General features: G+C 39.9%; 1 protein-coding gene across 1 annotated transcript; it reads left to right on the forward strand.

The window, feature by feature from the left end:
• The first annotated feature begins 587 nt into the window (after positions 1-587).
• On the forward strand, positions 588-23,646 carry UBE2D3 (ubiquitin conjugating enzyme E2 D3). Its single transcript, XM_038136308.1, has 7 exons — positions 588-1,254; positions 15,306-15,369; positions 15,456-15,487; positions 18,054-18,131; positions 18,969-19,074; positions 20,420-20,513; positions 22,137-23,646. The coding sequence occupies exons 1-7, from the start codon at positions 1,231-1,233 to the stop codon at positions 22,180-22,182; spliced, it is 444 nt and encodes a 147-aa protein (XP_037992236.1). The 5' UTR covers positions 588-1,230; the 3' UTR covers positions 22,183-23,646.
• Positions 23,647-27,023: the final 3,377 nt, after the last annotated feature.

Here is a 27,023-nt window from a genome sequence, read left to right on the forward strand (position 1 = left end):
ATGCTTAAGAGGTGTCTATAACTGGCAGTGGGTGATACGGTTTAGGGGCAATGCCCCATGATAGTTGGAGTTTATGATTTTAAAGGCCACTTCCTATTTTGATGATTATATGACTCCCTTTGATGCATCTGGCCCTTGTCCTGACAGTCCACGTCACCGTATCTTCCCTTTGGAGATGTTTTTTCCCCTATACTGAGACACTTGGTTTGGTATCCCCGTGTGTGCCGACAAGCAACGAAAAGGAAGGGCCCAGGCCCGCTACCCTCAGACCAGGCCCGCGCTCTTCCTGGGCAAGAGCAGCGCTTTAGCTTCGTCATTCGCACCAAGGCGAACGCTGCAAACCCCATCGCTCTGGGGCTCCCGCCTTGCTCCGTGTCCAGGCTCTCCCGGGAGAGCCATGCCCGCAGGAGCGCGGCTTCTCCCCAGGCGCCGGGCCGGCCGAGCCCCGCTCCATGCCCTCGGGCGCGGGGCTGGCGGTGACCCCTCCGCGGCGCTGACAGACAGCTGACGCGCGGAGGAACACCGCGCCGCCGCGTCAGCGAGCGGGCCTAGATCCGGCCGCTGCCGCCATTTCGCGGGGAGGCGGGCGGGGCGGGACCCGCCGTCAGCGGTGCGCGCCCGCCGCCGAGCCCCGGGGAGCGCCGAGCTCCGGAGCCGCCGCGACCCCCAGCAGCCGCGGGCAGGAAGAGCCGCACAGCGGTCCCGAGCCGGCGGCGCCCGCGGCCAGCCCCAGAACCTTCCTTCCCCTGCCCCGCCCGTTCGCCCTTGGCCCCGCCCCCAGCCCCGCCCCCGGAGCCGTTGGCGGCGGCGTGCCGGGCCCGGCCCCGCCTCCCTCCCTCCCGCGGCGTCCGGGCCTGGCCAGCGGCGGCAGCGCGGGGCTCTCTCGCCCTTCCTCTCTCGCTCTTCCCTGAGCGGGCGACGCCTCTCGGCTCTCCCGGCACTTCGCACCCTCTCCCGGCCGTGACGGGCGGCGGCGGGCGGAGCGCTCCCCCGGCAGCCTCACGGCCCCGCTGCCCGCAGGCAGGCAGGACTTCGGGCGGCCGGCCGGTCGGGCGCCCCCCCGGCTGTTTCCGGAGGAAGGAGAAGAGCAGCTGCCCCCTCCCCCCTCTCCGCCTTCCTCCCCGTTCTCCTCCTCCTCCTCCTCCTTCTCCTCCTCCTCCCTCCCGGCCCCCTGAGCGGAGCGCGGAGTCACCGCGGCGCGTAGACGGGCCCGGCACTCGCACACACACAATGGCGCTGAAACGCATCAACAAGGTGAGTGAGCACCGCGGCTCCTCCTCCTCCGCCGTCCCCCCCTCCCCCTTCACCGCTTCGCCCTTCTTTTTATTGTTATATTTTTGGTGTTTTTTCTTCCCCTTCCCCCATCGCCTTCCTCCCCCCCTCGCCCCTGGAGGAGACGGGCGGGGGGGGAGCGGCGGCTCCTTCCGGCGGGGCAGCGGCCCGGCTGGGGCTGCGAGGCCGCTCTCTCCGGGCCTGAGCTCGGCCCCGGCCCCTTCCTGAGGGCGGGGGCCGGGGATTCGGAGAGAGGCAGCTCCCGGGGCCGCTCGGATGTCAGCGCAGCCCGGGGTCGTTGCCGCTGCCCTTCCGCCGAAGGCGGCCCTGATGGTGCCGGCCGGTGTGTGCGAGGGGCTTCGGCGCGATGGAGGAGCTGCCCGGGGCAGCAGCTGAGCCCCTCGGCCGGGTTCTCCCCTCGGCTGTGCAACTTCTCTCCCGCATTGTAAGATGGCGGCGGGTCCGCCTGGCCCGGGCGCTTTCCGGGATCCCTCGCGTTCCGCAATAACGCGGCGCGGACGCACGGAGCAGCCACCGCGGCGCTGCCCTCGCCCCGCAGTCGCTCCTCTCCGCCGCCCCGGGGCCCTCCGGACACCCGGGAGTCCATCGACCGTCCGGGAATAGCTTCCCCCCGCGCCCGGCGGGAGCGCGCTGCGCGCCGCCGCCTCCCCCCCGTTGCACAATCGGAGCCGGGTGGAGCAACTTCGCGGCGGCTAACTCGGAAAAAATGCCGAGGTGATGAAAGTTTGTTGCCTTGGTTTTCTTTTGGTTTTCTTTCTTTTTTTTTTTTTTTAATTTTTCTTTTTTCTTCTTTTATTCCGTTTTTGTTTTTTGTTTTTTTTTTTTTTTTTTTGTGGCGGTGGTTGTTTTTTATAAAACCGCTCCAAGGGTGAGAAGGCTCCTGGCGTGAAGTTGCCCCTAAGCAGGCTTAGGTTTTCTCGGCAGGTTTGAGAATTGCTGGGATGTAATGGCAAAACGCGATGTGGAGCGCAGCGGCGTAACCGGGAAGTCGCTGTTGGTCTGTGCTCCTTCTTACGCGAGCTACGTGGAGCATTTACGTGTTTCAAGAGCTCAGAGGAGTTTCTTGGTCATCTCATAGCCTGCCAAGATGGCAGAACGTCAGTGTGTCCTGAAATCGTTGAATTTCAGTCCACAAAACACCTTTTGTAGACAGTGTGTAAACTTTATGCCGCCTGTTAGTCTCGCTTTAATTTCACCTAATGCCTGTGGTCATATTTTAGACAAAAAAAGCGTTTTTATAATGTTTTTAGTGAATGGATAGTACTGTTATCCTTGAAAATTTTAAATCCATTCTGGGTAGCTAGCTGAAGGGATTGTCTTTGAATTATGGCTGTGCTCTGGCAAGAATTTCAAAACAATTCCTTTTGAATCTCCCATCAAAACTTGTTCCCTGTATTAGTGGATGATATCACTTGAGTTGAAACACAGCTAGGATACTCCCTGGTATGCTTTGTCATCAGCTCATGCTTATGAAACACGTTCAGGCGCTGCAGGTAAGAATTTATTGTCAAATGTGAACCAAGACAAACCCCCACTTATGTAGTAATCTGGTGGTCAGAACCTGGAAGCGATTCAGCGTGACTCTTGAACCAGCAAGTCATCTCTGACTTCAGCGTCTTGGCCTGTTGTGTACAGTCTTGTCATGTACTGGTCCTTATGCTCTATTGCACTGTGTAGTAGGAAGGTTCTTCCTTTACTCTTGTAAGAGTTCAGGATTGGGAAGATCGTTGAGTTAGGGTTTTTTATTTTTGCCTTTTTTTGTGTGTGTGTTTGGTTTTTTTTTATCAGTTTAATCACACCACACTACAAGACACACTTCAAAATTCTAATGGAGTTTCTGGTTGTGATTTTTGTATTTGCAAGCCTGGAAGGTCAACTTTATTTTTGAATTGAAACCATTCTTTGCACATTGATTTATTTACTGGTTTTCAGTACAAATGTTTACAGGGGCTGATGGTGACATAAAAAAGCAGCAGGGCCAGTTCTGTAACAGAATGGTTGTGACTGTAATTTTAATCCTGTCAACCAGTAAAGCCCAGAGAGAACGGCATTGTCACTGATAAGCTGGGATTCCATGTCTTCCAATTGTAAGATCACAGATCAGACCTTGGAACTCTCTGCTTCCTTGTAGTATGTCTTTGGCAGTAGATGAGAACAGGCTAAAGAGAAACCAGGACCTCAGAACATTGTAATCACCATAGCTGGTTTAGTTTGTGTTATTACTCGTGAGGACTAGAATTCATTGTCTCCTGCAGTAGATGACATCCTGAATGTACCAGTGAAGATATTTTGAGTCTGTTTGGTTGAGTCCCTCTTTGTGGACTTGATGTATCAAGCAAAATAACATTCTTAATTCTATTGAGTAAACTATTGAGACTTTGAGACTCTGTTAGTGTGTGTGTATCTTTAATTTGAAGTCTGTTACCCATTCAGAATGCAATCACTCTTAAGACATAACTGGCAAATTCTACTTCTGATTTGAAAATGAAAGTGAATGTGTATTTATGTGTTGGGTTGTCTGCTTCTGGAACACTCTGTATAAAGCACTCCCCAAACTGAAGTAGTTGTCAGGTACACAGCCAATCCCAGAAAGATTATTGTTATGCTGGAGTTTGTCGTGGCATCAGTGCCATCTGCTCTGGGGGCAGCTTGTGTTCATTTGGCAAAACTCTGTCCTTGATCCGGCTTGCTTTGCAGTTGTTTTATGATTACAAGCAAGTTCTTTTCCTATAAAATTGAGTGGTTTTTTTCCTGAGGATGAAATTTTTTCCCTTTTTACCCCTCTTCCTCTGATTTATGAGCATGTATCTAAATGCTTGGTGCATGCTGTGGCACATTGTCTTGGTCTGAAGTGTCAATGGTGCCTGCTAAAAACACATCCTGTAATTGCTGCAGCATGCTGGAGCTTCCGCTTCAAATGATGATGATCCAGTAGCAGGGAAGCATTTATGCAGGAGTAGGGAATCAGGAATGCATAAAATTTGGAAAACTTGGAAATGTTTCATCATTGCTGCACATCCATTTTATCACTGCTGTACGCATCCCTTAAAGAGAGGTAATGTAAGTGGCCTAAGTGATCTTGATAGGCTAAAAATAGAATTAATACAGGAGATGTATGCATGAAATGTCTCGTCTGTTAATCCTTAAGAAAGCTGGTGCCTGCTGTGTTTTATGGCCATTTGATTAAGCATAGCACAAGCCAGCATCATTATATTGGAATAATTTATTAGAAAATCTTAAGTGGAGTTGGCATCCTGGAAGCTAAAGGCTGAAGGTGGCAAAACCATTTATTGCTATTTAAGTACAGATAGAAGGCTTCCATTGACACTGGTGGAGTGGAGACTGAATTAACTATTTTCCCCAGGCTATAGCCTCCAGCACTGTTCCTAGATGTATAATTAATTGCAACTTTAACCCCCCTTCTCCAGATGCTCATAGTAAAAAATGCTGCTAACCCTGGAAATACAGCATTTTTCATAGATGAGGTGTAATGTGCATCAGTGAGGACTGCATGGAAAGCTGCATTACTTTAACCAAAGTCAGAGTTGGAAAGCCTGCTTATTACTTTATTTTTAAACTGCTACTTCTTTCTTTTGAACTTGGTTTGAATTTTAAAAAACAATCTATAATAAAACTGGTTGGAATTAAGTTTTCTTCTCTGGATGAAGCCCACAACACTTTTGCAGGCAGTCTTGGATTTTGTTTACTGAGCTTTCTCAAAAGTTGAAGTTACGTGACTGATCTCATGCTTTGAATGAATGTGTAGAAAGAAGTCTGGATTTGTGTCTTTAGGGGCTCAGAAAGTTAAGATTAGCTAGCTAATGAAATTCAGTTGATGTAAGCTTAGTTGAAATGCTTTAAACCTTTGTAAATGCTCTCTCTATGTATTGAATTACCTTTTTTACTGTAATTTCACTTAACTATTGTGAATATCCAGGGCTAGACTATGCCCTGCCTTGAGTGGGTAATTCAGTGCAACTATCCCACTCAGTTGTAAGAAGGTCACATTGAGCCAGAAGGCAGTGGTTGGTTTTTAAATCATGATACTGCAGTAATGGAGTTTGGGAGGCCCTAGTATTGAAGAACATAAAGGTTTTTTTAAAGTCAGAATAAAATATTTAGCATTAGATGAAAGCTGTCATCACTTAAATTCTGTTTAAGATTTAGCTTATCCAAAAAGAAGTGACAGTTCTACTATGAAATTAATACCATTAAAATGGAAATAATGTTTCTTAGTTGGGTAGGTTGGTACTCTGTATTGAAGGCCAGCATTTATTAATAAAGTGTTGGATGTGTTTTAAGAACTGGTCATTTTTTATGACAGAGGAAAACCGATGCTTCCTTAGCTAGAAAGTTTGGACTGTGATAACTTAAAGTTTTGTCTTGTTAATTGAACACAGTGCTTGTGAAACAAGTTCCCAGTCAGCATAGAACTTTAAATGTGTGCATTGGAGTGGGAAGAGAATGGGGATTGTTATCTCACTTAAGTGATTTACAGAACTTCAGAGATCAATATTCCATTAGATGGGTTCTTCTTGCATACTTTAAAAAGAATCCTCCAGTATATCAAGGATTTAGGTGGGATAATGTATACAGAGTAAAAAGGGTGGCCAGCTCTTATGATCTTTATGATCATTCCAGCTTTTAGAGATCTAGTTTTGAAAATAAGTGTGCTTTTGCTGTTATTCCTAGTGTAGGTTTCTTCTACAGAAGGCCTGATGTGGAACTCTACAGAATGAGCTCCCTTTGACTTCCTGCCCAGTCTGTAATCAGTTCTGAGGCTTTTCTCTGAGCTCACAAATAATGGGTAAGGGAGTGGAGAAGGATGGAAACAGCTGTAAGCAGCAGCTGTTGGGTACTGAGCAGTGAACTGCCTCTTGCCCAAGGCATCTCTCTATTCCTTGTGGAGCCCAGTTCCAGCCTGGTGTTATGCCCTCCCTACCCGTGGATGTGTTCTCTGCATCCATTGGGTTGAACTGTTGGACAAAGAGAGAGGATGGAGGTTCTTAACCTTCTCTGAGATGTCAAGTAACATCTGGTAAGGTGGAGTGGGAAAGGGTTGATCTTTTGTGTCATTCGGATTAGGGCATTGATACACCATCCTGGATAAGTCTTTCTGTTGCAAATATGGAAGTTTTGCCACTTTACGTGTCTGCCCTGTGCTCTTGTGTAGGTCCCTGCTGTGTGCATCACAGCTGGCAGATGGGAACTTATGGTCTGCACTTCAGCCTTAGGTCTGATCTCTCAGAATGAGCTGAGTTCTGTTTATGGTTTTAGGCTAAGATGCTATAGCTTATATTGGAAGGGCTGAATTACAAGCAGTCTTTCCTGTGATTGATTTGATGTAGTAACCTGACAGTAGAATATGCAGAAAAAAATTCTGAAGGCAGCGCTGTGAATAAGTGTATATATATAACTGCAGTCAGTAGTGCATTTTTAAATGCACTACCTGCTTTTTGCCAAGTTGGTCTTAAAGTCTTAAATTGTGTAGAGTTGCACATGCTTGACAAAGTTCTGTAAACTTTGGAATACAAATTTAATATCTTAAACTCTAAATGAAAAATGCAGGAGATTAAAAAAAACCAATGAAACCAGTTTGTCTTCACTGGTCTTCTATAGGGCTCAGATTAAATTTGGTAGTTGTGTTGGGGAAGCTTTGCAAAAAAAAAAGTTAAAATTACATTCACAAGTTTAAATTGGTGTTTATGCCTTTAGCAACTCTTAGTAAAACACTGGGGTGTAGACAAGGTTTAATACTGGAAGATAGAGCATTGCAGGATTCAGGACTGAAAGCTAAATAGATAGGGGGGATTTTTACCAACAGTAAACTTCAGTATTAAATTTTTTGTGTAAAGGAAGCCTTTGTTCTGAACATCATCCCTTTGAGACGTGTGATACACTAGATATCTTCAAGATCTCCTGCAGTTTTTTTCCACTGTAATTGTGATAGGTTTTTATTATGGTCTTAAGAAAGCAAGATGAGAGGATTGTGGACTGCTTTGCAAATGTTGCAGCCCAGTAGATAAAGGTGACCAACATTTAAACCTTTCCACAGGCATCTGGACACCAGAGCTGCCAGCTGAACTGAGTGCAGATGCTGAAGTGTTTTAGGTCTTTCAGGTGGGGAAGGCAAGAAGATTGTATTAAATGTTCAGTTAACTTTATAGTGAGCTTTCTCTGTAACCTGGAGTTAGGTTGGCCAGGTGTTCATCACCTCTGTGAGCTCTTCTAAGTGTCTAATAAATATAAATAAGTGCACTGCTCAAAGGCAGTACTTCTCAACCTTTGTTGGCCTATTTGAGTAGTAATGCCAGAAAATCTCTTAAATCAGATAAATGCAAAGTTCTTTTCCTTTTAGCCTTAGTTTTAATTTTTCTTGCCTTGAATAATATAGGAGGCTCTCCTGAATTAGTTTGCCACATGAGCAAGACCCCCTTCTATTCCTGTACTTCAGGATGCAGTCTGCTCATAGAGATGCTCTAAAGCTTATTTTTTTAAAAAACTTCCCTCATTTATTTTTTAAGATCCTTCTGTACATTACTATTCTCCAGGTAGCTGAGGTGGAACTCAACTGTAAGAGAGTTGTACTCCAGATAGTTTTGTGTTTTGTTTTGGTAGTGGTTGGTTTAGTCTTGATGTGAGTTGATTTTGTGTGTAACTGTACCTGATCCTCTAGACAGGCCCTTAGAATGATTGTGAAGGGTGGTTTCAGAAATAGCATAATATGATATATGATAAGGTAATTGTACAGAGAAGCTAAGGCAGTATAGTCAACCCCACATAGTTGTGTCCACAGACTACACCCCGATGGTATATTGTAATAACTTTCACATGTATCTTGCTATTCATACAAAATATGGATTGGTGAAAGTCAAAACAGTTTTTTAAAAGGAGAGCTGATTTTCAGAGTTTGCTAGGTTAATTAATAAATTTCAGAATAATATATCAAGCTACCACTAAACGGTGAATTCACCATGCTGATTACAGACATGGTATTACTTGTTAGAATACTAATTTGATAACTGTTATACCGTCCTCATTTTTTTTAGAACATCGATAATTGTTGTAGCTTTTCAGAAAGTACAGACTCACTGATGTTGTGCCCTGTGAGGCCACTTGTCATTTCTACAAAAACTTGTCCTGCACACTGCCGGTCTCCAAAGTTGTTGTTTGTGTAGTTCTGGCAAACTCTGGGACCCTTCTGTCACATGGAGCACAGAGTGTACAGATGCCGCTGCTGGTTATGTGTCAAATGCTGCTCTAAGTTCCTGTGCCCTCAACAAGGCAGCATGTTGGATGGCTCTTGCATAATGCTGCCAAACTCCAGCATCTAAGGAATATTAAGCCAGCATTGGTGTGAATATGTCTAGCACAATGCCCAAATCACATTTCTGAGAGGTAGCCATCAGGACAGAGTGCCTTACTTTGAGTATAAACTTCTTTCCACCTGCATCAGTTCACATTTGTCTGTACTGAGTTTCACCTGTCCCTTCGTTTCCCAGTCATTCTGTTTCATTTAGCAAGGTGCATCTTGGTGTTTCTTGTGTGGCCTTTGTTTATACCTGTTACCCTCTTCTTTGAGGGCTGCATTGTAGTCCTGGGTTACAGAGCCAAAGATTACTGTGGTTCTTGCAGGAATAAAACTAACTCTGAAGGGAAAAGCCATGCTAAGTTTCAGTGTCTGATATTCAAAAGCTTGGAAATGGCAGAATTAAAATACCCAGCTGTCACTGAATCACTCAATAGTTAATCAGTGCTTCACTTCACACTTGCTCCTTCAGTGTACTTTAGGCAATAGGTACAGTCCTCATTTTTGACTGAGCACAGGAGTGTTTTAATAAGCTTTGCTGTTTTCAGGGTATGGTAATTGTTATAATACCTCAGAATTTGTGTGTTAAGCAATCAGATTTTCTTCATCTTGAGTAAGACAGCTTCTGTGGTTTTGGTTACTTTAGGGGAAACAAACTGTACTTTTGGGTTCAAGGCACAGCTACAGGTGTGTAGTTGCCACCTTTTTTTAAAGTTTGTTCTGAAAGCCTTGAGGGAGTGACCAGGACAGCAAAGTCTGTAACTGCATTTCTTTTCTATTTGCATCTGTCCAACTACTCTGCAAAACATTGGAATAAATAGAGAGCCATTTTAGTTGCAGTAACTCTGAAATTTCCCAAAAACCATTACCTGCATTGTACACCTTCCAGATTCCAGAACAGATGAGAACACCTGTAGACAATACTCTCATTCACAAAGGGCTTGTGTACTGGAAGGTAGGTTCTTTGAAGAGATAGTAGGTAGTCATCTGAGTAGTTTATATCACAGTCCAAGTACGCCAAGTGATTTAATTACAGTGGCACAGCAGTCTGGCATTTCCTTCCTTGAGTGTGAGGCTTAAAACATGAATATTTCAATGTTTGTCTTTTCTTATATCACGAGGGTATTACTGCTAGACACTGTACAAACAATATGTGAGATGTAGGCTGAAAAATCCAGTACTAAGGACTGAAGGGACAACCATGAAAAATAGAAGCAGAATAACCAAAATAGGGAGAATTACAGCTATTACATTGCTAGTTGGGTTTTGGGTTTCTTAAAAATGTTTCTGTGCTCATTGTCCTTGCTGTTTTTTCTGACTGCTTTTCATGTGTTTTCTCTGTCCTTTTTTAATCAAGAGGAACCTATGTCTTTCTGTATCTTGTGCTGCCATTGCACATTGCTTTTATCTATTTATTTTTCTCCAAAAGGCCAGCTTGTTTGAAACAGATAATTTTCTGCTGGTTACGTTTGTTTTGTGATGTCTGTTATGCCATTCCTTTCTTACTCAGCTTAGAAAATCCACATTCAGTATCCTTAAAAACTGTTATTTTCTACTTCCAGGTGTAATTAATTTCCATGCTGAAACGAATGTTTCAAATGCAGGTGTGTGCGATGAAGCAGTAGTTCTTTGCTGCTTGACACTTCCTAATCTTCAAACAGGCTTAAATGCTCTTCCCCTCCCTTTATAGCTGCTTCCAATCCTTCCTTCTTTTTTAAAGCTGTTTTCAGCTGTGAGCTAATGAGTAAGACTAGTGAGTGATGAATTTTTGGCTGCCTGGAGTTTGAAATATCCTGTTTGACACATCATTAGACAAGCAGTCAAGTTAATGAATGTTGAGTTTTTGATTGGCCAAAGTGTTCGTTTTTCTCTTTGTCCTTTTTTGGTTGGATTTGGTTTCTTTGGGTTGGGGGGTGGGGTTTTTTGTGCGTGTGTGCCCATCGTGCGTTGTTGTTTGGGGTTTTTGTGTTGTGGTTTGTTGATTTATTTTTTCTTAACTTCTGATATAACTGCGTATCACCTTTCACGTCCTCCAAGTTATTTTCTGGAAATTTAAGGCAAACCCCTCTAAATTAACTCCTATGCTTTCTTGAGTACAAACCAGGAAGCTGCAATGTGTGATTTTAACAAATACCTGTGTTGTGAACCAATATTAAGTGTAACTGTGAATTAAGGCCTATGGAGGACAATCTTCAGTCATTCTGGTTGGCGTGATCTTCTGTCACTGTGTTTAAGTCAGCTGTTACTATCATTAAAAGGAAGGCCTGGCTATTTCCAGCTTTAACTAAAAAAAATGTAGTGGTGCCACAGGGAGTATGGAATCTGACAAATGGGAAGAAACTGGTGCAGATGCTGCATTATTTGGTACCTTGCAAGAAGGCAGCTTGGTAGGCTCCAGGCTATCATCTCTTACAGAATTTTCTGGGACCTGAAAACTTCCGTTTTCTTGTTCATGCATATTTGGTTGAGATACCCTTTGTCTGTCTTTAAAGTTTCTTAATTCTTTAAATGGCTTCTGTAATCTTTTAAATAGCTGGTAGAGGGGAGTTGTTTGAGGGATTTTTTTAGCAGCTTTTCTGTCAAGAAAAGAAAGATACTTCTGGTTTTATTATAGGATCATAGTCCTGCATTCGCTCTCCCATGTCAGAGTTCTGAATCCTCACTTGAAGCTTAAGCCATATTTTCTATGTTAGTTGTGATTATATTTCTGCAAAATAAGCAGGTTAGTTAGCTTTTTTATAAGCATTTTTTTCTTGAAAATACTGGTTTGTGTTTTTTTGTTAGCTTTCTGATAAATGTAAGTGAAAGAGAATGGAAGAGATAAAAAATGGGGCTGTTTCACCAATGAAACTGATTCTTGCTAGCAACCTAATGTGAAACTGGCAGAGAACAACCTGCTGAATTTATGTTAGAGCAGATCTGTCTGTTGCAGTGATGGGTACTGCTGTTTTATTTCTATTGATCCCTGTTTTCCAAAACTGTTGCAGAATTGTACACGTATTGCTCCTTGTCTGTGTTACATTGCTGTTGTCCTCTAACAGTAGCATTGGTGCTTACTCATTTAACAGTGTTCTAGTCTGTAAAATGCTGAGTGACTAATGATCCTTGTGGAGAGGTAGGAACTATCACACTTTATATTTGGAAACTGGGACACAGAAGCAGTGACATGCTGGAGCTGCACCGGAAACCTCTGGCAGTGACAGAGACTGCTGGTCACGGTTGTAATTCAAGACTAATCCTTTCCGATAGGTGCATGGCGTGACACTCCTCACCAAATTTGGGTTATTGTTTCTATGTAGTCTTTCCCATTTGCTGCTTTGGAGTTTTGGATTGGTTTTTCTTTAAAGCCACCTCTAAAGTGAAAAACTGTAACAACCGATTCCAGGAAAATGTGGGTTCTATTTTGAGGATTTTAAAGAAAATTTGGGATGTAGCTTAATACCTCTTGAGAAAGGGAAAGCACTACTGAAGCCATGTTAACAAAAGGAAGTAAAGTTGGGGAAGTAGGTATGGTAGAAAGGAGAAGCAGAAAGCTCTTATATGTAAAAATATTAGATTCAATATTTATTTGTCATAGAATTGTTACTCTTGATTGCTAAGCTGAGAAAGAAAGTAGGTTTGTATTTATATTGCTGAGTGGGAAGCTTTTTTTAAAAAAAAAGCCCCTTCCTTTCCTTGAACAAAACGCTTCAACACTTCAGTGTACTCCAGATCTCACAGCCCACGTGCCTCTGCTTGTTTGGTTTCCAGTTATTCCAGTTTGCCTGTTGTGTTCAGTAGAGTTGGAGCTTTCAGAAGGAGGTGCTTTTTAAAGTTACTAAGAACTTTCCACTCCCTTGTTGTAAAAAGCCTCCCCTTTTTATGTAGATGTGAAGTGTCACTCAACAGAGAGATAAAGTAGATCTGGTGTTAGTGTGAACCAAGCTTTGCTTCATGTTTGCCCGAGTTCTTCCACAGCCCTTCGCACTCTGCTGAAGCAAAAAGCTTTACTACAGACTTCTTTGACCATAGTACCCCAGAGAAGCAAATACAAGAGTGTGTGCCACCTCAGCTTTTTTCCCCCAAATTTAGTGGGTGAATTACTTGCTCTGTGGGTGAAATGCCAACTGGTATATCATTTTTCCCCAGAATTATCTCTATATTGAACTGATTTGATTAGCACAATTAGGGTGGGTTTTTTTACTGAGGTGTTTTAGACCAGACAAAACTTAAGTCCTTTTGTTAATGAAGGTCACTGCTACCTTGTTATCTTGAGCAGTTCATGTAGTTAAAAGGAGTATAGACATAAATTTTGAAATTATTGGAGCCTGGAATATTGAAACTCATTTGTTTCAGCTTTTAATTTTTTTTTTTTTTTAGTATTACCATAGGGTTTTTGCACAAATGTATCACTGGAACTTACTAAATTTAATTTGTGTCTTACATCTGCAATAACTTTTTCTGGTTGAATTATTGATGTTGAATTACTAATTTTCCTGCTGTGGTAAAGTACCTGTTTTTATCTTGAGTACTGAATTCTTGTTTCTCTGAAGATAGTTGTACCTTTTGAAGAACTCTCTAGTCTAATGCACATATCTCTGACAGTCCACTTTATGCTAATCTTTTCTCATCCTTGTCTTCATGCTACTTAATTTTATAATTTTCATAAATGGCATGAAGCGTCTTCATAGTTCTTAGTCCCTGTGAGAGTTTTAAAAAAGCCTCGAGGATCTAAATGTACTTCTACTTTTAAATCCAGTAATAACTCTACAACTGCATTAAAATAATAACATTTGTGTCTTTCTGCTTATTCTGTTGCTACAGCTTACTTCAAAGGACATGATATCTTTTTTCCTCTCAGATTTTGGAAATGATTGATCATTCTTAGAACTGGAAAATACATTCTGATGAGAAATAAGCCTGATTTAACAAATACAGCAAGTTTTGTTAACAGAAAAAAAATGCCCTGAAAATTAAAAAATAAAACCCTGTTTATCAGAAGCTTCTTCTACATTTATTATTTGCCTTTACATGGATAACATAAATCTAAGTTAGCAGATTTTTCTGGAGGATAAAGAACAACATATAGACCTAAGAAGTGATATTAAGTGGCAGAAAGAAGTCTGTCATCAGGCCCCCTGTAATATTTGGAGAGTGTAGCAAAATGCATTCTAAATGCATGTACCGTGATGATCTGGAAAGAGCTGTTTCCCACACTTCTACAAACAGCAGCAGTGAAGTGAGCTGTACTATTATTAACTTCATTGTGCCATTGCTTATCAAAACTGATATGGTTTCATTTTGTAAAACAGTGTGATGCCAGTGCAAAATGGAAATATTATTAACTGGGAAATTCATCAGAATAACACGTGTTGGGAGGGGAAACCTGGAACTAAATTTTCTTGGTGTGTGGAGGGAAGGGGATTGTTGTGGGCTTTGGGCGATGTGATTTTGTTGTTTGGTGGGGGATGTTTGGTTGGTTCGTTGTGACTGGGGGTTTTTTTAATGTATGGACTTGCACATGTTGAAGTGGTTTTACTCTTTCTGTGTTTCCAGGAGCTATCATCTTACCAAAGAACAAGGTGTTCTATGTTACAAGAAACATAAGTTGGGGTTTTTTGTCCTCATTTTGTGTTGGCTTATACTTAGTAAATTTTTATGGAGTGCAGAATTTGTGAAACTTAAAGGATGTCCATTAGGATCTTTCCAGGCAAGAGTTAGCTGTCTGGTCCAAATATGCGTATGTTTCCAGCATAATAGGTATGCCTGGCTTTCTTAAATGTCTGACAGATTTCTTGGTTGAATGGCTTGTATAGACTTCCAAGGAAAAAAACCAGCTTGTGTGAAACTGTTAATGTATGAAAGAGGGGCTGAATATTTTGCCTTTTATCAAGACTTCTAGATACGTTGACAAGTGCAGATACATCTACAGAAGCTCTTGAAGCCCTTTTTAGAGTCAAGGGAAAGCAGAGGATAAAGAAGGTGGTTGTTACATGTTCTAACTGAAAGTGTAAATTTAATTTTAAGACACTGTCCAAACAAATGCATTAAACAATTTAACGGAGAGCTTCTTTGTTTCCTCAGCAATATTGTTACAGCACAAGGAATCCTCCATCTGAAATGTCTGTTTCCATTCCTCTGTAGTAGTAGTGGGAGAGAACTGTTTCTGCAGTTCAGTAATTTTTAATTTTAAAGGCATAATTGTCTTAAATCTAAAGTTTAAAATAAAAATACAGATATTTTGCCTGATTAGAGCCTCTTGAATTTTCCTGTCTGTTTTGATCTTTGCAAAGTACATCCCTAATGCAGGTAGTGGGTAAAGTGAAACCAAGTTTCTGTGGGGCTTTTTCTTGCTGTTCTTAGTTCTAACGTCAGATGTTACATACAGAGTGCTTCCTGTTTCATGAAGACTCATCAACATGTTTCTCTACTTCCACTTCAGGCTTCTCTAGACTTGAGTCCTTGTAAATCTCAATCAAAAAGTGATTACACTTTGCCAGCTTAAGGCTTTGTGTTCTGCTTCTTCCTTCAGCAGGAGTGTTTTCACAGTAGTGACATACATGTATTTGGAAAGGCATAGTCATTGTAGTCATAGGTGGTTTTGGTGCTCCTTTGTCTGTTATAAATATTTTTTATACTTGCACATTCTTCTGTTTTTGTGTATGGAAAAGGGTTTGCTAGACATGAAGTGAAATTATTTTTGTTTGTTTTTGTTTTCTTAAAGGAACTTAGTGACTTAGCCCGTGATCCTCCAGCACAGTGTTCAGCAGGTCCCGTTGGAGATGACAGTAAGTGACTTTTAAGTTTTATGTTTTGTTCTGCTGACTCAAAGCATATCATGCCTAGATAATAATGCGGAGTTTTTCTTTTGTAGTGTTTCATTGGCAAGCCACAATTATGGGACCTGTAAGTATTCTGATTCTTGTGATGTAATATTGAATGAGTAGTTCCTACTGAGGAGAAAACTCTGGGGTTTTTGATTTACTTTTGTTAGCTCCTCTTATCCAACTTAAGTTCTAGAGGTCTTCATTACAGTAAAGGAAAATCAGGGAGGGGAAAGAACCCACCAATTATTTTGTTGTTGCAGTGTTTTTACGACGTGTATTTCAGCTGAAATAATCTCTAGAGCAATGCTAGGTATTATTACTAAATATCTAGAAATTTTTTTTTGCATTTAACTTTTTCTGAAGTTTTAATCTAGCATGAACTTTGTACTAGGATCTGGTTCTGCTGTCAGGAATTAGTTGGGATGTTTTTGTGTGGATCTTAGGAGGGAATCCATATTTGGTGTGGTGTAATGCTGAGATCTTGAATATTTGAAAGAATATAAGAGGGAATAATCATTGAAATGTGAGGTTTTGAGTTCTGATTGGAGGAAAAAAGTCAGTGTTGAATGTCCAGTAAGCATCTGAAACCTGAATGGGACTTTTTCCTCATCAAGGAAGTCAAATGTTTGCTTTTGTTGAAAACAACCTGGAAGCAGTTCACATCTGGAGTTTTCTGGTTACCTGTATTTAAAAGACAAAGCCTTGTAACTTGTGAAGACAAGCCTTTGGTGAGGCTAAAGTAGGCATTAAATATCAGTGATGCTGAATTACCCTGGCTTTATATATAGCTATAAGTGTGTCATTAGGAGGTGGCTATTAGAGGTTCACTGGACTGAAACATTTCTCTTAATCCCAAAGTACCTGCTCATCATTGATTGGAACTAGGTACCTCAAAAAGATAGAATTGTTCAATAGCTATATTCATACTTAAATGGCGAGGAGTGTTGTGCACTACACTGAATATGATGATTCTGTGTGGCTGGTGTCTGCATGGTCACAAGGTATTAAGCACTGGTTGAATTTAAATTGAGATTATTATTTTTAGTTTTCCCTTGTGGTTTAATAATGTACAGCTCCTTTTTTCCCCATGTGGTTTTCGTGGTGTCAGAAGGTCTGCATTCGTGTTTCCAGATTGGGCAGTGTCCTGACAGAAGTGTCTCAGTGTGGTGTTAGTAGTTCTAGTGCTGCTGTGATTCTGCCTTTAATAACAGACACAGGTTGTAGAACCACTCATCTGGTTTTCACCTCTGCACTAGGATATTGTGATTTTCCTACTGATAGGATAGGTGTGTGAGTGTGCTTTGGTTTAACATGTTTTAAAGAGGAGTTTCTGTAATTGATAAAATGTATCCCCAGAATATGTCCAGTGAAAGGGTTGGTATTTTTTGGCTCCTTAAGGCCTCATATAGTATCTGTTGACCAAATACAAGAGGTTATGTATTGATCACTAGATATCATCAGAGACAGGGTAGGCTATAATCTACATGTTGAGGATTTGAGTTCCCTGTCTTGTGGTGCAGATTTTCATTCTCTGGTATTTAAGTAATAATACATAGTTTTATATATGTTTATATATTTATTTATATATATGTTTATATATGTGTTTATATATTTATTTATATATATTTATATATGTTTATATATATGTTTTATAAATAACTATGTATTATTTCTTTACATTGGTGAAATATTTTTGCAATTAAGATGAGAATTCTATTTATGCAGAAGTGTACGGTGTATGCCTCAAATTCAGTTTCCTTAGCCCTGAGCCCAGAATTACCAGCAAAGTATTCATCAGGTTAAACAATGAAATGGTTAGCTCTATTTCAGAAATTTAGTTGTAATTTTGAGTTAAAAACCTTTTGCTTCTTTCTTCTTGAAACTACTAACTTATACAATCCCTATTCAGTCACTCCAGTTTTTTCTTTTTCTTACTATCATCTTTTTTTACTTCCACATGTTGCTTTACTGCTTATAGTTGACACCTGAATGAATTACCCCAGTAATTCTTTCCTTGGAGCAGGGAAATGTGAAATACTCTCTCATAGTAGATTACAGTGAATTTCTAATGAGGAAAATTTCACTTGAATTATGATTATTCTTTTGTCTGTTTGGTTGTGCTGGTAGGATGGGTGAGATTTTTTTGTTGGGGTCTTTTTGGGTTTTTTCCCAAGGAACAGGGATGTAGCTGTGTACTCACAGGTTTTCTGCAGGGCTGAAGCTAAGGACAGAATTTAGGAGAGAATGGGAGTCCACAGGTACTCTGAACTTGGGTGGTCACTACAAATAAGCTCCAAACACAGAACTGGAGGTTTTCGAATCTGATGGGTTCCCCACTCTGTTAACATTACTTCTTGGAGCTATTTTTGAAGCATTTGAATGCTTCTGCCCTGTAGTCCTGAGTGGATTGTCAGAGCTGCTGAGTTTTATGATGCATTAGCTTGGAGAGGTTCACATGGAACATGACATGTATATGTTCTGTACTACTTAGCTTAGGAAGTAAGAATTGAATTTTGTCTCACTTGCATTGGTGGGTTAAACATTTTGGTTTAAACAAATTTCCTCTCCATTTTTTAAAAACAAGATCTTCAGTGATATTTAGTCCTAAAGATGGTAATAGGACAATTATTTGTTTGCTTTGACAGAACGACAGTCCATATCAGGGTGGTGTATTCTTCTTGACAATTCACTTTCCCACAGACTACCCATTCAAACCACCTAAGGTAAGTATTGCCATGTCATTTGTGAAATTAGTGCTTTTTAAGGAACTGAGTACAGGACAGAAATTGCCAGCCTCTGTATTGTGGTATTGTCAATTCTCACTTCTTTTCAGGCATTCCTACCATCTATTAGATGTGTGGATCTCATTCTGACTACCACAGGAATTGGGTGTGTTAGCATATTCTTTATGAGCAAATCCATGTGTGTGAATTCCAAATGTCTTAAAATATTTGGGTTCATTTCTGGTTTTCTGAATTGATAGGAAAACTTTGTTAGCTTTGCGTAGCTACAATAGAATTCTTGCCAAGGGGACTGTCAAGTATTTGTGTAGCTGTTTGGATTGGTCTGTAGGAATGTGACACTGTGGGTAGGGATTTACTTGCTGAGTGCCTAAAATCAAGTGAAGAGGTTATTTGTTAAGAGTTTGGCAGTAATTGCAAAATATGTTCTTTTTTGGTAGCTTTATCAGCCACTAGCTTCATCTTCTAATTTTCAGTCAATAGGAAGGCGTACCCTTGGAAGCCCTGCAGTGTTGGGAGTGCCTTAGCTCTGTGACAGCAGTGTTACTGTGGTTTAGGCACTGCTGTTGTGTGTCTTCATCAAATGCAGCTGAGATTAAAACACTCATACTTGCCCTCTCTCTATTGGAAATAATGCCTGGTAGTGGGAGACTCGGAGCTTGTGGCTGGGATGCATTTCCCTGAATGTGATGCAGTTTAACTGCTTAATCCTTTTCTTTTAGAGTAAATGGAATTGACTGATAGCTTGACTGAGCAAAACGGGTGCAGTTATTGTCATAGACCCAAACGCACTCTTGGTTTCTTTGTTTTTTATTGCAGGTTGCATTTACAACAAGAATCTATCATCCAAATATTAACAGTAATGGCAGCATTTGTCTTGATATTCTAAGATCACAGTGGTCTCCTGCTTTAACTATTTCTAAAGGTAACTTTTGTGAAGGAGAAATTTTTCCATCTTGTGCTGAATACTGTGCTTTTAGCTTTGATTGTGTTAAGTTCTTACCTATCTCTTTGATTTTCCCTTAACTTACCTTCCTCATTCAAGCCTCTGTTTTGCCAGTTTGATGATACTGCATTTTTAATGGATTTTTTTTTTTCCTAACACTTCCTCATATCTGGCTGTTTAAGGCCTTGTCTGGCCATTTACTTGCTTCAGTATTCCTAGCAGAGTTTACCGGCTTGGGCCCAGAGCAATTTGCTGGTATTTGGATTGAATTAGGCCTGTGTTGGGGTGTTCAAGCTCAGGCTAAGAAACTGCTTGTTTGGAGCTGCCCATGTAGACACACATGCATATTAAATGAAAGATTAACTTCAAGTCAGTTTTTAATACTGAAATTTGCATAATTTTTTCATCCTGTCTAGAGTTACATGCATAGTTCTATTAGCATATCTGTGGTAGATGAATAAATCTGTTATTGATACATACAGCTTTCTACCACGGTGCACTGGCATTGCATTGCATTACTTAATGCACTAAGTTTACTGATCCTATTTCATGATAAATTGATGTTGTGTTGCAAGAGAAGATTTGTGGCTTTGCTCATTTTACTACAGTAAATAACAGATAATTCTCAAATATTTTCATGATGATCTAATTGTTTTGCCTCAAAGCCACTGGTCACTGTGGCTTCAAAAGATCCCTCAAAATGCCCTTTTGTCTATAGAATTTGTACTTCCTGTCTGTCCAAACAGTCAGTTTATTTGAATGTGGATTCCCTACATTTTAAAACTTCACATTTTCTCCTAAAGCTCCTGTGAGTGTAAAAGATTAAGTCCTCCTAGTTGCCCACAACAGTGTCACTGAGATTTTTACATTTGTGTAGTTTTATCAGTCCAGACCCGAATATTCTTGCCTTATGTACAACAAATAAAGAATTCAGTCTGATGTAAAAACTAAAATCTTAAATTTGAGGATTTTCTACTTCTAGTGATAAGAACCAAATGGATATGCTGTTCATCAGAGTACATAATGTGCTTTTGTGTTGGCTGCTATGTTACATCATAGTGCAGGGGACAACAGTGCTGTTCTCGTGTATGTACTGACAGCTGTAAGTATTGGGAAATAGGAAGCAAATAGTTCTTACAAACCTTTAAGTTAGTCTGGGCTTTTTACTTAAGATTGAGCTTTGAATTTATATTGGCTGTTTATCGGGAAAATACTTTCTAGATTCTGTCCTGTGACGACATTGTGCTTATGTAAAGATCTGTGCACCATTGTTTCTGAGATTGCTGTTCCTCTTTCACTATTGAGATTGCTTTTTTTTTTACAGTTCTCTTATCCATTTGTTCACTGTTATGTGATCCAAATCCAGATGACCCACTAGTGCCAGAGATTGCACGTATCTATAAAACAGACAGAGACAAGTAAGTAGAGAATGGTGCGAGACTGGTATTTTAACAGACTGTAAGAGTTCATTGTCAGACAGCAGTTGTGTTCAGTGAGCCTTTTGTGAAGATCTGAGATGGAGAAAACTTGTGTGTCAAAGAAGTGAGTAGTGCATAATTTTAAAACAAAGGAGCTTGGCATCTTTGAAGTTTATGGGTGAAAGAGACTTATCTTTTCTCACATGCATGGAAGTATTTTACAGTGTGTATGTGTATATATATACATATATATATATAGCTTTTTTTATTTCTTACCATGCATAAATCTAGTTAGATCTTAATAATGCTTTTTGAACAGGTTTTTGTTGTTTTGATGCCTTCATTTGGCAGCAGCTTGGCCTTAAATTTTGGTTCTTCCATTGAAAATGGGCAGCAGAATTTTTTCCCCATCTGTGTTGCAACAACTTTATTTTCCTTAGGTATCCTTTCCTTTAACATTTTGCACAGATAGAATTATATTAAGGAGATTTTGGGAGTTTTGTATATATTAATGCTAAATATATTTGTCCAATTAGGTACAATAGGTTAGCAAGAGAGTGGACAGAGAAATACGCTATGCTGTAGGGTAAGAATATTTGCAAATTATGGTGCATTTAACAAAATGGAAATCTGTCAGCACTTGAGTGCTGCATGCTCTAAGGCACTGGATTAACTAACAGATAATGGATGCACCAGTTACTGAACGTGGAAATTTTAACAGCTTGATCTGTGGTTAGTGTGTAATGTATTGGCTAGTCACTATTTCTCACAGATACTACTCTTGCATGGTCAAAAAAAAAAAAGTTAGTATGGAGTAATTACTGAGTTCTGAGCCATGTTGTCAATTTGTTCTGGTAAGTATTTTACCCATATTTTGTCAGAATTTGGTTCAAGTGACGCCCTGTAGTGAGACCTCATATATAGACATGAGTGAATTCAGACAATCCAGATTTCAATTATCTTTAATCAGCAGTGTCTGTCTTCCATATATAAACTTGGAAATGTATGGGAATGATATTCTGCTTGTATAGTTAAGTATTAACTTCTTACTGACAAGCATGGAGTTAAGTGTTAACTAATTGTCAGCTCAGTTCCTGTGGAGGTAGTGTACTTTAAATAGTCTTAAAATTTTGATCAGTATATTTGCGTGAAAAGAATATTCAGTGCAATTAAATGCTTAGTGTTGTTTTTCTTTAAAATTGGAAATTTGACATTTTATATCCAGTGACATTATTAACCAAATACTCGTTATTTATGGCATGGGATATATACTGTAATCTTAACCTAAGAACAATATTCAAATTAAATACTCGCCTTGTTTATTCCATCCCAGAAACTCGGTGTTTCTTCTCTTTCAGTAATTTTTTTCATAACGGACTTGTAGCAGATTTGCTTGTCTTGACTTAAAGGCTTTTCCTAAAAACTAGAGAATGTCTATCCTAATTGGTATAGGGAAGGAATTGTTCCATTTTTTGAGTTCAAGTATGTCTTGGTACAGAAAGAGACTTCTCAACAGTGTAAAGAGAATAGAGAGATGGGAATAAAATCATATTTAGTCATAAACTGTGTAGGAAATTGTCATTTTCATGCTGATGTTAATTAAGTTCCTGGTTTTGTTTGCAGGTACAACAGAATATCTCGGGAATGGACTCAGAAGTATGCCATGTGATGCTACCTTAAAGTCAGAATAACCTGCATTATAGCTGGAATAAACTTTAAATTACTGTTCCTTTTTTGATTTTCTTATCCGGCTGCTCCCCTATCAGACCTCATCTTTTTTATTTTTTTGTTTACCTCCTTCCATTCATGCACATGCTCATCTGAGAAGACTTTAGTTCTTCCAGCTTTGGACAATAACTGCTTTTAGAATCTGTAAAGTAGTTACACAAGAACAATTGCCCAAGATTCAGAATTTTTTTTAATGGAGCATGTGTATTATGTGGCCAATGTCTTCATTCTAACTTGGTTATGAGATAAAAACAAACATTCCTCACTGCTCTAACAGATACTGAAGATACCACCTGAAGGGGGGAGGGGAGATGGATGTTCAGTTTTCTCCCATCAAAGAAGTAATATTGCTGTAGCAACATCCATCTTGTTCCAAACCTTCCAGTGTTAGAGAACTGAGGTTTTATTATATACTTTTGCTCATAACTGATGTGTCTGGAGAATTGGTACTGAATCTATAGCATCAGCAGAACAGAAAATGTGATGTATCTTATGCATGTCAATAAAGGAATGACCAGTTCTTGTTTTACAGAGAATGGAAATTGGAAGTCAAACATCCCTTGTATTCCAGAATAGGGTTTAAGAACATTTTTGTAATTCATTTAAATTTTGTTAGGAGGCTTGGAGCTATTAGTTAATCTGTCTTCCAAAACACTGTTTAATATAGCACTGAATAAATGATGCAAGTTGTCAATGGATGAGTGATCAACTAATAGCTCTACTAGTAATTGATTTATTTTCTTCAATAAAGTTGCATAAACCAATGAGTTAGCTGCCTGGATTAATCAATATGGGAAACAAAATCTTTTGTAAAAGCAAAGCTGGTTTTTGTATATACTGTTGGCATTTGCCTCGTTGTTTAACATCAAATAATGATGTAAAGTTCAATAGAGTGACTCTTCTGCCATTTTCAGTTCTAATGCTCAGTCTGTTGCAGGTTGGCACATTGCTCGGCCTGGTGGATGCAGAATTAATAAGCTAACATAGTCGTGTAGCCATAGTAGGGGGCTGCACTTGGTGCTGGGAGCCCAGCGTTCAAGGATGGACTTGGGACCCAGCAGATCTGAAGCGGTGTATTGTGGAGATACTTCCTGATGCACCCGTGTTTGCTGACTGAGAACCTTTTTCTTCACCTTGTACACTTGACAACTGAGAGATCTTAATGTGGGGGTAATGATGAGGCAAAAAAATTATAAAATAAAGTACTGTTTTGATGTGGGAATTGTCATGAGGCTGTGTTGAAGTGACTTTACTATGTGGGATGTTCGTTACCATTGAAAAGGACTTGTTCAGCCATGCTGCCATTTACATTGATGACTATTTTAATGCAACAGACACTTTCTTCATGTCAGGTGACTAAACGTGAATAAAGACTCATTGCTATTGGATTTTTGTTCTACAAGAAGCATTGTCTTGTGCCATTAGTTTATCTTTCAGCAACAAGGGCATTATTAAACATCTGACTCTCTCCTCCCTTCTTCCTTCATATTTTTCCTTGTTTAATCTTTTTGGTCTCCATTCTTAACATCCATAGCTTCATTTTCTCTAGTCTTGTACTATCACTTTATTGTGCATCTGTGACTTCTCACTGGCACCACTTTTGCACTGCTTATAGTTATGTACATTCTGATTCCTTGTCCCCACATGGATGTGGAAAGCTAGATGTAAAATAAATGTTAAACCTTAATTTTTATAAAAATTTGAACATGTAGTTTGGACATGGTTTGTTCTGGTTCTAAACTATGATAGTGGACTTGAAATGTTCAAGTTCAGTTGGCTTGGAATTTAGAAACCTGGGCTCTCTTTAGCTGTACATGCTTCAGCTTGAATGACTGCTTTCTGAAATCTGTTGGTGAAGTTGCAGTTCATTTCTGCTTTGCTAACCAGCTTACACCGTTTTGCTGGAAAATTGGAATACAGCTGCCAGTAGCATCACAACTGAGGTAAAAGTTTATATTTTTAAGCTTAAAAATGTGCTGGTCTCAATTGTTTTTTATACTTGTGTTAATTTGATGCTTATTACTTTGCCTGGGAGTCACAGCCACTGAAATCACTTACACGATCAACTGGGAAGATGTTTTGTGAGGTGTAAGGCAGCGGGTGTTAGAGAACGCAAGGAGGTGTGCATAATGAAGGGCCAGGGAAGAAGAAAATAGTAAAATATTACATGGAAGATGGGAGTCTTGTTTGGACCAGTACCTGTTTCTTTTTTGCCTCTGTCATGTTCCCAAGGTAATTTTTAGTAATTAGCAGGTGTATACTTTGATGAAAGAATGAGGATGGATTGTAGAAGTTCTAGAAGCACTCTAGAGGTCCAAAGTGGGAAATGGGAGGTATTTTGTCCTTGAAGCAGACTCAGTTCTGTCTGGTGCAGGCTTGTACAAAAGTTACATTTGGACTTCCTCTTCAAGCAGGGGGGGCAAGGGAAGGAGCTGGTAGACAGGAGCTAATACAGACATGGTGGAGAAGAATTCCAGGACTTACCAAAAAAAAAAAAAAGCTTAATTGGTGATTACCTCAGTGAGTACCTACCAAAACCACCGGTAGTCTAAAAACTACGTAGTGGATCTTTGTTCCTTTGAAACATAGGGAGGGTGGAAAATTTTCCATTTGAACCTAATGTAAGAAGTGAAGGGTTTGGAAATGCGAGTTTTCCTGTTCTGTTGTGGTAAAATATTTTTTTGTCAAGATAAATACTGTAATAGCTTCACTGGGGTCAGCTTCATGCCAGAAAATTTGGATTAAACAAAATCTATCTGTATTTCAAAGATTTTTATTTGAGAGCGAGTATAGAGAACAAAATGTCAAGCCAAGACATATAACAGGGAAAGAAACTACAGTGTTCTTTCTGCAAGAATTTTTCAAAGATTGTTTGCTGTGTTTAATTGGGGTTTGAATTTAACAACACGATTGCAATCAGTTTAAGTTTCACTTGGAAAAACCTTGAGTGGTTTTAAGCAAAAAAAAGTATTTTCAGGATGCAGGAAAAACTTGATCTGTAGCATTGGCTAGGGATTTTTCTGGTTTTTCTGTCTTCTGATGCACACAGGATCTGTATTTGTTACAAAATGAATATACACACATTTTTGCATGCTTGAGTAAAAACATTCTTCTCAGTTGCACTGTGCCATAGTTTTATATGAAGATAACAGATGCTAACTTTTTCTGGAAAACCTGGCTTTAAGCAGACCACAGCAACAAGCTTTGGTTGCTGTGGAGGCATGGAACTAAAGTCTGGCAAATGATTAAAAGACAACCAGTTAGTAGATGGATATGCAGATGTACAGTACTGGTCCTGTTAGATTAGATAGTTCTTGATGCAGAAGTTCACAGTAATCAGCAGATAATAGGGTTTAAATACAGCCAGAAATTTTCTAAATAACTTTATTGTATTATTTTTTGCTGTCCCCCCCTTTCAATTTTTCTCTCTAGTAATTTTATTTCAAACTCTTAATTGCTTTAAAAAAATGATGTTTTAACAGGCATTATCATCTGAAGCAGATACCTTGGGTCTATCAAATGTGGCTGATGATTCAGAAGTCTTCAGGGATATTCTGCATATCCCTAGTAAAACAGAGCATAGTTGGAATTCAGCTGAAGATTTCTTGCTGTGTTTATAGCTGTCCAAAAAAGCATTATGGTAGTTGTTTTTCCCTGATTTGTTTGTGGTTTCATACATGAAAATGAGACCAAGACAAAACCCTCTTTAGTTCAATTAAACAAATTCGTACTAAAAGAATGGAATGAGCTAATGCATGATCAATAAAGGATCTTAAGGTATGAAGGTTATTTTACTAGAACAATTCCTTCAAATGTGAAAAAAAAGGTACTGATTGGATTTATCTGCTTTCTGGTCTTTGGTTCTTGGTGTCATTGAATGGATGGTATTTTTCCCCAGCACCTGGAATATAAATATAAAGCAAGTATAAATTGAAGAACAGTTGGATACAGATCATGATAGGCAATTGCGTATTTTAAAAGGCAGATTGAATTGTGACTAAAATACTTCACTTACAAGGCTGAGGGGCTTGTGTTTTGGCAACAGTGCAGGACTAATGCAGAGAAAGCATGGGAACACAGGGAAAAAATTGCATAAATACATGATGTCACGGGGAGGTACAGAAGGTAGAGGTAAAAGCTGCCTGTATTACTGTGAAGTGAAAATGGGCTGCTGTCAATTCATACATTCTAGTATAAAAGTAGCTGGTTTCAAAATAATCTGGAATATGATCGTTGATAAATTATAATTTTAAGTGTCCATCTTAGTCTGACAGAGAATAGCAATTCAGAATAACCTTTAACTGGAAAACCAGATCAGAGTGCAGACAGAAAAGCTCTTGCAGGTGTGTTTAGTGAAGAACAGTTCCTAAATTGATATTTGTGATGGTTTAGCTGATGCCTGTAAACTGACTGCATTCTTGGTTAATGCAGCAGTAAATTCTGTAGTAACTTTGGTCTGCAGTGCATTTAGCACTCAGTCTTCTGCAGGGATAGTTCAAAGTTGTCAGTGTCTTTTTCCTGTACTGCAGTGGTTGGTTTAATGTCAACCAGTTGACATGTGGGGGAAGAGTTCAGTAGCTTCCAGATCAGCAGGAGCAAGGGCTGTAACTATTTCTAAAGCATCTGTGTGCCTTGGGTAGGTTAGACAAGGTGGCAGGCATAATCTTCACAGTGATAGGTGCCAGAAGTGAAACAGTGAGTTTGACAGGACAGCTCTGTGTAAAGTAATACTTGAAAATTTCTCTGGTAAACATCATTGTTTGCCCAGTATAGCTTTTGTTT

The sequence above is a fragment of the Motacilla alba genome, chromosome 4, assembly GCF_015832195.1.
Source record: "Motacilla alba alba isolate MOTALB_02 chromosome 4, Motacilla_alba_V1.0_pri, whole genome shotgun sequence".
Classification (NCBI taxonomy): domain Eukaryota; kingdom Metazoa; phylum Chordata; class Aves; order Passeriformes; family Motacillidae; genus Motacilla; species Motacilla alba.